This window comes from Herpailurus yagouaroundi, unplaced genomic scaffold, assembly GCF_014898765.1.
Source record: "Herpailurus yagouaroundi ecotype Mexico unplaced genomic scaffold, PumYag 142, whole genome shotgun sequence".
Classification (NCBI taxonomy): domain Eukaryota; kingdom Metazoa; phylum Chordata; class Mammalia; order Carnivora; family Felidae; genus Herpailurus; species Herpailurus yagouaroundi.
The window spans coordinates 37,083,462-37,095,991 of record NW_024412397.1 but is presented as its reverse complement, the minus strand read 5'-3'; the positions used below and the strand labels follow the sequence as shown (position 1 = coordinate 37,095,991).

General features: G+C 42.5%; 1 protein-coding gene across 13 annotated transcripts in view; it reads left to right on the top strand.

Moving 5' to 3' along the window:
- FHOD3 (formin homology 2 domain containing 3) overlaps positions 1 to 12,530 on the top strand; it is a 472,216-nt gene that overhangs the window by 303,834 nt on the left and 155,852 nt on the right. For all 13 annotated transcript variants that reach the window (XM_040479041.1, XM_040479040.1, XM_040479036.1 and 10 more), the window contains one exon: positions 1,969 to 2,112. In XM_040479041.1, the coding sequence (XP_040334975.1) occupies positions 1,969 to 2,112 (144 nt within the window). The remainder of the gene's footprint in view (positions 1 to 1,968; positions 2,113 to 12,530) is intronic.

The following is a 12,530-nucleotide window of genomic DNA, read 5'->3' as shown; positions in this document are numbered from 1 at the left end:
GCCACAGGGATTAGGTTCAGGAATTTAACTCCCTGGGCTAAGTTCTGTAAGAACTTCAGTTGACTTTCAGGGAAAAAAGGGAAGGGAACTGAGAGGTGAGGAGGCTTCTGTCTGCCTCATCGTGGCCCCCACACTGTTGAGTAGGAAGTTGTCAATCAAACACTAAATATCACCTCACCTGGGTTCCTCAAATTGCAATTCTGGCGGTCTGCAGTCAGGGCATCTCTGATCACCAGCCCTGTCCTTGGCCTTGGGCCCCATTTCCACTTCCTCATCTTTTAACAAGTTCAAGGGTTTTCACTAAAACCAAAAGATGGATTGTTCTGATGATAGGATTCTTTGAACGGCTGCATAGTTTTTCAATTAGCCTCAGGAGCCAGGGACAGCTCAGGATTGTGGTTGCCTGCTAAGGCAGAGGCCCCACCTCACCTGGCACCTGCAGGCGCTGGCGGGTGCCTTCACACTTGGCCGCTCGCCTGGGAGCACCTGTTTGTTATGGAGTCTGACTGGTTCACAGCCTCCTGTTCTGGGTCCTTGCTGGGGCCCCTGGTTAATTAAGCTCTTGCATCCCGGTTATTTTTCCTTCATTTCTGATCTCAACAGCACTGAGTTGTGTCCTCTTTGGTCAGCATAGAAAGGAGCAAGCCATTATTTGTGTTACGAATGGAGACATTCTTTCCAATGTTAATAGCCCCCAAATAGAAGTGTTGGAGACGTTGGTCTTAAGACAGTGTTGGTCTTTTCTTTTCCAAGAGTTCAGAATAAGTTTGAAATCTATCTGTAGGGTTCTTGGAAATGCAAAGGCAGTGAAATAGGGAGTAAAAACCTGTGTTGGAGATTCCAGGCCAGAATAATTTGTGTAGAAGCATGAGTGTGTGAGGAGAGGCTAGGCTTTTGTCCCAGGTCGGCAGGAACTTCTTGTTCCCTCAGGCAAATCCCTTTCCTCCCCAGCTCTCATCTCCCTATTCCTAAGATAAGGACTTGCAGTAAATAACCTCAAGGTCCCTCCAGTTCTGAGCAGAAGCCTGCTCTGAGATCATCTTTCTTTTAAGAGACACAGAATTCAAAGAGAAGTCAGCTTCCCCCCACCTCGCCCTCTGTCGTGGGCTATCTTTTTGTCTCTTGGTTGCTGCTTTGAAATTTCTCATGTTTGCTTAAATTTCATAGACCAAGGGGAAGGTCTACCAAATTGAAAGAAAAAGGAATCATTAAATTGCTATAACTCCAGCTGTTGGTAGATTGACCGTAACAGGAGTTTCTAATCACTGAGCATGTTAGGTAACAAATTACCACAAATTTAGCAGCTTAAAACAACACAGACTTATCAGCTCACAATTTCCATGGGACCAGTTCCAGGCACCGCCTAGCTGGGTCCTCTGCTCAGAATCTCACAAAGCTGTAGTCAAGGTGTCGACCAGGACTGGAGTCTGGTCTGAGGTTCGGGGATCCTCTTCCAAGCTTTTGTGGTTGTTGGCAGAGCTCATTTCCTTGCAGCTGGAGAACTCATGGTGGCTCGCTGCCTTCTTCGTGGCCAGCAGGATAATCTCTCTACTCGTCTCTGAGCTCCGGAAATGCCTAAAGCTGCTTTTAAAAAGGCCCACCTGATTAGGTCGGGCCCACCCACCCAGGTTAATCTTCCCTTTCACTCAAAGTCAGCTGACTTGGGACCTGAATGATACCTGGAAAATCTGTTCACTTTTGCAATATAATGTAATTAAACTCTGGAAGTGTCCTGCTTACGCTCAAGGGAAGGGGATTAGACAGTACCTGTATACCAGGGAGTGGGCTCTTGGAGTGCATTCTGCTACCACCCTAAGAGTTTTTTTTCTCAAATGATCTTGTCATCTGTCTTGCTTTGTCCCATAGAGTTATAATCCTGGCTTACTGGCTCCCCTGCAAAAAAAATGCTTTGAAAGCCTTGAGACAGCCCCCTAAGACGTGTTTGTGTCCTGTTCTTTCTTCATCCAGACGCTGTCAGGATTGCCAGACCAAGACAGCTTCTACGATGTGGTGGACTGCCTGGAGGAGCTGGGCATTGCGGCCGTGTCCCAGCGGCACTTGAACAAGAAAGGGACCGACCTGGACTTGGTAGAGCAATTGAACATGTATGAGGTAACAGCACACTCCTTTTGTATGGCATTGCCTAGCTTGGACACACACCACAGGCTGAGGTAAACATATTCTAGACCGGTGGTTATGAGTGTGGTATAGCAGCGTCCACACCACCTGGGAGCTTCACAAAATGCAGGTTCTGGGGCCCCACCCCAGACCCCCGAATCAGAGAGTCCAAGAGGAGGTCTGGCGATCCACGTTGTGGAGGCTTCCCGGTGTCTCCGGCCTTCCTCAAATGTGAGAACCCCTGATGGAGGAGACGCATGGTCACTGGCTTACAGTTAAAGATACTACCCAGCTTTTCCCTTTCTTCTGCAATCTCTCTTGCCTCGTTATGGGGTTTTATGCTCTATTTGCTATTTAATGCCACTGTAAGGACATAAAAATTGAATTTTTTAAGTTTTAGCATAGATTTTACTGTTCTTTATTATTGTACAACGAATGCCAGTTTAAAATGCAAATATAAGAGCGTTTAACTTCCATGCAGAATCATACAATTTCCATTTTGTAGCTCCTTCCTACATGCCTATGCATTTTGTTTCTGCTGGAACAGTGTAAACACTATATAAGACGAACTGAGCTATTTTTATTTCACTTCTTGGTGTATGTTCCTTCTATCAGCACTCCATCTTCACGTTACTGGTGAGTACAGCAGGGCTGAAAGGAAAAGGAACCGTGGGCCACCATATCTTTCCATTTTTTTCTATGTCATTTCAGTGTAAGTGGTTGGCTTGTACTGCAGAATAACCTGGGTGAGAAAGGATTTCGTAGGACCCTTGGGTTACCATCTGTCTGCATTCAAAGCCAGTTCTGGTTTGCACGGGGAACCTCCAAGGCTCTCAGTACCTCTGCTTAGTTACAAGGTAACACACTTACCTTGTACCCTGTTGGAGGCTCCCTGAATTCTCACATATTGTGCACCTACCATCACTCTAGGCTCATGGGTGCAGGGAATGGCAGACATACGTATTGCATCTACTTCCCCGACTTGTGCACCTGCTCCATTGTTCCATTGGACGTCACTTCTAAAACACATGTTTACAGATAGAATTAGTAAGAATTTCAAGTTGGTAAAAGAGCATTAAGCCACGGAGCCCCGCAGAGTGTGAGCCCGGAGCCCTCTACAGTCGCACCCATCCCACTTCTATGAAGGTGGCCTTGATTTGGGTTATACATCATGGCTTTATGGCTTTGTTGACTTGAGTTCATATTGCTTGCTGTGGGTTAGTTTTAGGTCCCGTGCCCCTTTATTAAAGTTACTTATCTGATGTAACTATTGTCTGGCCTCTAATTGAAGGTTAGAGCACACTTTGTGAGTAGCAAATCGCATTCCTCACTGTTGATCCTCACTGTTTCCTTCCATGGCCAGAAGGGGGCAGAATCCAGAGATCTGATTCCGTTTGGGTGTGTGACTGAACAGGAAAGCTTGTTGCTTTAGACACGTGCTTAGCCATAATGTGTGAATGAGGCTATAGCTGAGGACGTTCCATCTGTGACATTTCCCTGTTTTCCCCTTGATATTCACATACCACAGAAGTAACCACTTAAAACTTTAAAGTCCAGGGGTTTTTAGCATGTTCACAAGGTTGCATACCGTCACCTCTATCATATTCCAGAATGCACTCATCAACCCAAAAAGAAACCCCATACCTGTTAGCAGACACTTTCCGTTATTCTCTGCCCCCCAAACTTCCTGCGCCCAAACCACGAATCTACTCTCTGTATGGATTTGCCTTTTCTAGACTTTTCCTACAAATGGGACTGTACAACATGTGACTTTTGTGACTAGCTTTCACTTAACATATTTTCAGGGTTTATCCATATTTTGGTATGTATCTGTACTTTGTTCCTTTTTGTGCTAATATTCCGTTGCTTGGATAACACCATATTTTATTTCCCTGTTCATCACTTGATGGACATTGGGGTTATTTCCATTAGTTTGGCCAATACAAATAATGCTGCTGTGAACGTGCGTGTACAACTTTCTGTGTGGACATATGCTTTCAATTCTCTCAGGTGTATGTCTAGGTAAAATTGCCGGTCATATGGTAACTTGACGTTTAGCTGTTTGAGGAGCTGCCAGACTATTTTCCAAGGAGGCTGCACCATTTTACTTTCCTACCGACAGTGTAATGAGGCTTCCCATTTCTCTTCATCCTCCTCAGTGCTCGTTATTGTCTTTTTAAAAAAAATTATAGCCATTTCAGTGGAGTGTGAAGTGGTACACATTTTGGTCATGATTTGCATTTCCCCAATGATTAATGACATTGAGCATCTTTCCATGTGCCTACTGGCCATTTTTATATTTTCTGTGGAGAAATGTCTATTCAGATCTTTTGCTCATTTTTAAAGTTTGTCTTGTTTTGTTTGTTTATTTATTTAGAGAAAGAGAGAGAGAGGGCTCATGAGAGCAGGGGAGGGGCAGAGGGAGAGAGAGAGAATCTTAAGCAGGTTCCTGCCCATCTTGGAGCCCAACCTGGGGCTCAATGTCATGACCCTGAGGTCATGAGCTGAGCCAAAATCAAGAGTCACTTAACCAACTGAGCCACCCTGCTGCCCCCATCCTTTGGATGTTTTTAAATTGGGTGGTTTTGTTACTCATGGGTTGTAGGAGTTCTTTGTATATTCTGAATATTCTTTATATAATCTATTTGTCAAATAGAAGTTTTCATACATTTTCCCCATTATATGGGTTACACCCCGTATAATGTTGTTCCACTTCTGACCTGTCAAGCTACCTCCCCGTCTCCCTCTTCTCTTTCATACCAACCTTTTCAGAAATTGTTCTGTATTCACCGTCTTCCTTTTGTCAAATTGCATTTGCTTACTACTTTTAGCGTCGAGTTCATATGCTTCACGAACTTAGCATATACCTGTTATTCAAAGAACAATGAAACAAGCACCCTTGTTTCATTGTGATGGTTAATTTTCTGTGTCAACTTGACTGGGCCACAAGGTGTTCAGATATTTGGTCCAATATTATTCTGTGTGTGTCTGTGAGGGGGGTTCTGGATGAGATTAACACTTGAGTTGGTAGGTGAAGTAAAGAAGATTGCCCTTGCCAGTGTGGGCAGACCTCAGCCTATCTGTTGAACAAATTCTCTCCGCCTGATGCTCAGGAGCTGGGACATAGGTGACCACTACCTTTGAACTCCATCTGAAACTAACACCGTTGTTTCTCAGGCCTTTGGACTGCCAATCTTGGGTCTTCTCAGCCTCCACAATCATGCAAGGCAATTCTTTATAGTCAGTCTCCATGCATATCCTATTTATTCTATGGAGAATCCTGACTGATACACTCATGTATTTAAGAACTGAAACATTACCAGTAACTTGGAAGTATCCTTTGTAGCCCTCCCTGGTGTCACCTCACCAACCTCAGCACTATTCTTTTGTTTTCTTTATACTTTTACCTGAAAAGCTCTTATCCTGTGATAAATGATTGAACTAACTCAAAGGGTCAGATTATTAAATCCGAGATGACAGATATCTGGCTGTACTAATCTAGCTATGCTAATAATTTCAAGAGTACAGACTATAGAGGTGCAGAGGAAACAGGGAGGGGTCTGGGTCATCCCTGGACTCCTAGGTCTTTTCCTCCTGCATCAGACATATGCTTTCTGACCCAGAAAATAGGTGAGGTCTCCAAGTGAGGATCACAGGTCCCCTCCCCACCCCCGCTGCCCAGTGAGTAGTATTCGGTTATGAGGCCTCTCTACTGCATAGTGTAGAGAATCATGGCTCGTGAGCCCATACATTCTGCGCCATAGGTAGTCCTTAGTCAGGTGATCCTTAACCAGTCCCATCCTGTTAAGAGCAATTCCAGAAACAAGAGCTCTCATTTTAGCAAATAGTATTAGGCTGTTTATTAGGTGGTCTGGTTATTAGCATACTTACAAAAGATTAGAAGGAGTCACTTGGCTTCTTTCTTTCCCCAGACTCATTGCTTTATAGAAGGAGTGAGGAGGTCTTAGTCCAGCTGTTTTAGTTCCTTTCTCCCAGTCTGTATCCCTAAACAGCGTACTGTTCCCAAATTTTTTATAAAGGGAAACCTATCGTTTGTATCCTTCTACAATTTCTCATTGGCTTATTGTTTTTGAAACTTACCCATGTTGTTGTGTGGATTTCTCGTGTATTCATTTTCACTGCTGGTGACTGTAGGACAGTTTACTTATTTGCTGTTCTCTCATTGGGTGTTTGTTGGTTTGAACTTTTGTTGCCACGACAAACCGCGTGACCTTGAGTATTCTTGTACTTTTCTTTTTGTGTGGGTCTGTGATCCTTTTTATGTTTAAGTATCACTTTTATTCTTGATTTATAAAAATATTTAGAAGTTTGTATTTCTCTCTGCCCTTGTCCGTGGTCTTTGATGATTTGATAGAATTCCCTTGGGAAATTTGGGAAATTCAGGAAATTCTATCCAACGTGTGGGCCTGTGCGAGGAAGAGGAGTATGTGTGCGTGTGCGTGTGCACGCATGCATTGTTGGGGGGAAGAAAAAAAAGTCTTTGGTAACTGTTTTTTTCTGTGGTGATTGGTCTACTTAAACTCCTTATATTTAGTGGGATCAATTTTGCTAAATTATATTTTATGAGGAAATTATTCATTTCTTCTGGAATTTTAAATGGACTAGCAAAGAGATAGATAAATCTCTTATGAGTGATTTTAACTTCCTCTGTTCCAATAGGTATTTCCCTTTGTTATTGAATAATTTTTGTTTGTAATTATAGATTAACTAGTAGATTGTCTATTTTGTTGGGCTTTTTTTCAAATAATTTTGATTTACGTACGATTTGCACTGCTTTTCTTTCTTTAAATTTTTTGAGAAGGGGAGGGCCAGAGAGAGGGAGACACAGAACCCGAAGCAGGCTCCAGGCTCTGAGCTGTCAGCACAGAGGCCACACGGGGCTCGAGCTCATGAACTGTGAGATCACGACCTGAGCTGAAGTCGGACGCTCAACCAACTGAGCCACCCACTCACCCCATGCACTACTTTTCTGTTTGTAACTCAATATTTGTTTTTAAAATTGAGGTATAGTTGGCATCCAACATCCTATTAGTTTCAGGTGTACATCATAGTGATTCATTAGTTTTGTATGTTAGGAAATAGCCACAGTAAGTCTAGTTACCTGTACCATACAAAGTTATTACAGTATTATGGACTGTATTCCCTAGGCTGTACATTACATCCCCATGACTTAGTTATTTTATAACTGGAAGTGTGTGCCTCTTAATCCCCTTCTTCTATTTCCCCTGACTTTGGACCTCCTCCCTAATCTGGTAACCAACAGCTGGTTTCTGGTGTCTATGAGTCTGTTTTTTGGGTTTGTTTTGTTTTTCATATTCCACATATAAGTGAAATAGTAGGGTATCTGTCTTTCTCTGTCTCATTTCCCTTAGCATTATACCCTCTTTGTCCATCCATGTTGCTGCAAACGACAAGGTTGTATTCTGTTTTATGGCTGAGCAATATTCCATTGTATATGTGTGCCACATCTTCTTTATCCACTCATCTATCAGTGGCCACTCAGGTTGCTTCCATATCTTGGCTATAAAGAAAACTGACAGTAAACATAGGGGTGCATTTATCTCTTTGGATTGGTGGTTTCATTTTCTTTGGAGAAATACCCAGAAGTGGATTGCTGATCATATGGTAGTTCTTTTTTTCAATTTTTGAGGAATCTCTGTACTGTTTTCCAGACTGCACCAATTTATGTTCCCTCCAACAGTGCACAAAGTTTCCCCTTTTCCCACATCCTCACTAACACGTGTTATTTCTTGCCTTCTTGATAACAGCCAATCCTGATCAGCGTAAGGGGATATCTCACTGTGGTTTTGATTTGTGTTTCCCTGATGATTTGCGATGTTGAGGATTTTTCATGTGTGTGTTGGCCATCTGGATGTTTTCTTTGGGAGAATGTCTGTTTAAGTCCTCTGCTCACTTTTTAATTGGGTTGTTTGAGAAGCTGTGGAGGTTCTTTATGTATTTTGGATATTAACCCCTTATTGGATGTATGATTTGCAAGGATCTTCTCCCAGTCGGTAGGTTGCCTTTTTTGTTTTGTTGATGGCTCCCTTTTCTCTACAAAAGATTTTTAGTTGGATGTGGTCCCACTTGTTTATTTTTGCTTTTGTTAACCTTGCCTGAGAAGTCTGGTCCAAAAAAATATTGCTGGGGTTGATGTCAAAGAGCTTATTGCCTGTTTTCTTCTAGGAACTTTGTGGTTTCCGGTCTTACATTCAAGTCTTTACTTCATTTTGAGTTTCTTTTTGTATATGGTCTAAGATAGTGGTACAGTTTCATTCTTTTGCATGTAGCTGTCCCGTTTTCCCATCACCATTTATTGAGGAGACTGTCTTTTGTCCATTGTATGTTCTTACCTGCTTTGTCAGTGACTTATTGACCGCATAAGCATAGGTTTATGTCTATTCTATTCTGTTGATGTATATATCTGTTTTTGTGCCTGTACCATGCTGTTGTTGTTATTACTGTAGCTTTGTAGTATAGTTTGAAATCAGGAAGCATGATACCTCTAGCTTTGTTTGTCTTTCTCAAGATTGCTTTGGCTACGTGGGCTCTTCTTTGGTTCCATGCAAATTTTAGGATTCTTTTTTTCTAAGTCTGTGAAAATGCCATTGGTATTTTGATGGAGACTGCATTGAATCTGTAGCTCACTTTGGGTACTGTGGACATTTTAACAGTGTTCTTCCACTCCATCAGCCTGGTATATCTTTCCATTTATTTGTGTCATCTTCAATTTCTTTCATCAGTGTTTTATAGTTTTTAGAACATAGGTCTTTCACCTCATTGGTTAAATTTAATCCTAGGTGTTTGTTAATGCAATGGCAAATGGCATTGTTTTCTAGTTTTTCTTTCTGGGAGCTCATTATTAGTATATAGAAACATAACTGATTTCCTTATGCTAATTTTGCATCCTGCAACTTTACTGAATTCACTTATTCTGATCATTTTTTTTTTAATAGCATCTGTAGGCCTTTATATAGTATCACGTCATCTGTGAATGAATTCTTCCTTCCCAATTTGGATGCCTTTTGTTTCTTTTACTTGCCTAATTGCTGTGGCTAGGACTTTCAATACTATATTGATTAAAAGTGAGGAGAGTGGGCATCCTTATCTGTTCCTGATCTTAGAGGAAAAGCTTTCAGCTTCTCACTATTGAGTATGATGGAGTTTTCCTATATGGCCTTTATTATATTGAGGTATTTCCTTCTGTTTTTTTCTTTTTGAAGTATTTCCTTCTATACTCACTTTTTTTGGAAAGTTTTCATCATAAATGCATGTTGAATTTTGTCAGATGTTTTACTGCACCTATTGAGATGGTGATATGATTTTTATCCTTTGTTAATATGGAATATCATGGTGATTGATTTATGGATGTTGAGATATCCTTGAGTCCCTGGAATAAATCCCACTTGATGATGGTATATGATCCTTTTAATGCATTACTGAATTTGGTTTGGTAATATCTTATTGAGGATTTTTACAACAATGTTCATTGGGGATATTAGCCTGTAATGTGTGTGGGGGGGGGGGGGGGGGGTGTCTTTATCTGGTGTTGGTAACAGGATAATCCTGGCCTTGTAAAATGAGTTTGGAAGTGTTACATCCTCTTTTTTATCTTTATAACTTTCTTCGTTAACTTTCTTTCAGTTTACTTTGTTGGTATATTTTTCTAGTTTTTTTTGAGTTGGTTATTTAATTCATTTCTTTACTTTTGTAAACCATCCTTGTGCTCCTGGTCTATAACCCGCTTGGTCATGATGTATCCTTTTTTAAAATGCGCTGTGGAAATTGTTTGTTACTAACTTATTTCGGATGTATACACAAGTATTCTTACGCATAAGATTGGCTTCCCCTCATCTTCCCTCTATCTCTTCTCTTCCTCTCTTTTTCTGTATGCCATCTTTATCAGTTTGGATATCACTGTTTGGCTAGCATTTTGAAAGGATGATGCTAATGTTCATGAGACTACTCCTATGTGTTGTTTCTGTATTTCTGGCTGTGTGTACAGATGGCTCCAGAATATCTCTCTAATCATTCCTCCTCAGTGTCCTCCCCTGAATCTTTCTTCTCTGACCTTCTTTTCAGTGTTGGGCTTCCCTTATCAGGCCTCCACTCTCAGTCTATGTGGCCTGTTCTTATTTACCTAATGAGTTCCACAGCTTTTGAGCTTTTGTGGCTGATATTTGACCTTGAGCTTTTTCCAAGGCCCCTGGCTCCCTGCCTCTCTGCCTGCTTCTCTTCTTGTGTTACATTCATTCATGGAAGCCTATTATATGTCACATACTTTGCTGGGGCTAAAAATACAGAGAAAAGTCCCTGCCCAAGGAACTTTAAATCTATGGTATAAGACAAGCAAGTAGCTGATTGCCCCCAGCAGCTCAGTATAGTGGTGCCGAGGGATACGGACGCTGCCAGGGAAGTTCTGTGCTGGGCATGGCTACTTGGGAGCTGCACATGACATGTAAGCATTTCATTTCTCCACCTCGACAAGCAGTGGAGTCTCCCATGTTACAAACCTGGAGCTATCTTGGACTCCTTTTTCTTTTCCTCTGCCCCCCACTTAGAAATCTGATTTCTGAAAAACCTCACTTTGTTTATTTCACAGCTCTGGCCCCATTGTTTCTTACCTGGATTATTGTAATATCTTCTCATTCATTTGTTCCTCTGTGAATTTGTGTATTCAGCACAACTTTGTTGAGCGCTGCTATGTTCCCGGCACTTATTCTAGGCCCCAGGACATAGCAGTGAACTAGGCAGACAAGGTCATTGCCCTCAGGGAGCGCACACTCTTATGGGATGCAGACAGTAACCAATTACATGAACAAGCAGAGAATATGAGCCTCCAAACATGTCTATGAAGAGAGACAGGATGAGGTAGAAGACAGTGATGGAGGGCAAAGCAGTGGAGGAGCTCTGGCTTGGCAGGTGTGAAGGGTTGAAAAGAGGTTGGTGTGACTGGAGGGGTAGGGGCTGGGAGAGCAACGTGAGCTGAGCCACGAGAGGCTGGCATCCTGCAGGGGCTGCCTCCCCTGGGGGTTTCTCTACTTTCTCTCCCTTCCTAACTCCCAGCAACTGAAAAAAAGGATCCTTCTGAAAGTCAGATCTGACTATTAGGCCATTTCTCTGTTCAAAAGAACAAACGTGAGCAAGCAAATGAGTGAATGAATAAATGAAAAACCGGGGCGCCTGGGTGGCGCAGTCGGTTAAGCGTCCGACTTCAGCCAGGTCACGATCTCGCGGTCCGTGAGTTCGAGCCCCGCGTCAGGCTCTGGGCTGATGGCTCGGAGACTGGAGCCTGTTTCTGATTCTGTGTCTCCCTCTCTCTCTGCCCCTCCCCCGTTCATGCTCTGTCTCTCTCTGTTCCAAAAATAAATAAACGTTGAAAAAAAAAATTAAAAAAAAAAAATAATAAATGAAAAACCTTTTCTGTGGCCAACAGGATGAAGCCCACACAGCTTGAGTCGATACAGGGGTCTGCTACACAGTGTGTGGCCTTTATGCCCCTGTGGCCTTGTCTCTGGTCGCTCCTATGATGTCTCTGAAGTTTCAGCCATACTCAACTTCTTCTGGCTCTTGAACGTGAAAGACAGGTCTTTGCACCAGTGCTGTGGGGTGGGATGGGTGGGCTTTCCTTTATTCTCTTTTCTCTGCCTAGAGTGTTCTTTCTTCCTGTTCTCATAGTTGGCCAATTCCCACTCCTATAGGAGTCACCTTAGCCGTCCCCTTGTCCGCCAGGCCTTCATGGCAAGATCAAAAGAGTTCCTACACTTGTCCCTTCCTCTTTGTTCACAACTTACGAAAGGGAACTCGCTATGCCTGTACCTCGGACTGGCCAGTCCTCGGGACATGCTTGCCTGTCAGTCTGCCTCCGAGTTGCTACTCTGAGCCATGTCTCATTTCCCTCTTTGGCCCCAGGGTTTATCGGGATGCCTGCCCAGAGTAGAAGTTCAGTAAGGGCTTGAGTGAAGGTCTCTCTTAAATATCACTTGTTTTATGACTGTATTTGCCAGATGCTGGGTTGAAGGAAAGACATGATTTAATCAGAGTGCAGCTACCTTAAAGGAGAGATGCCCTGAGTAATAACTCAAGGTGACAACTCAGTGCTTGAGATAGCAGGCAGAGTCACAGGGTTTTTATTCCTTTCTGAAAGTTAATGTTTTGAACAATATTTACTATGACAGGACAACCAAGTTCATTCAATTCAGGAGCAGCAAAGAGATCTATAAGCAGAGCCAGTCTTTTCCTCACAAAAGCTGTGAATGTTTTCAAGTAATTGAGAGAACTTGGTTGGGCTTCTAGAATTCTTCTTAACAGTGGAGGATGTCTGGTGACCACATGTCCTGGACTTTCTGGGGACAGGCACAATTCCATGTAATTTAATTCCATTTCAGAAA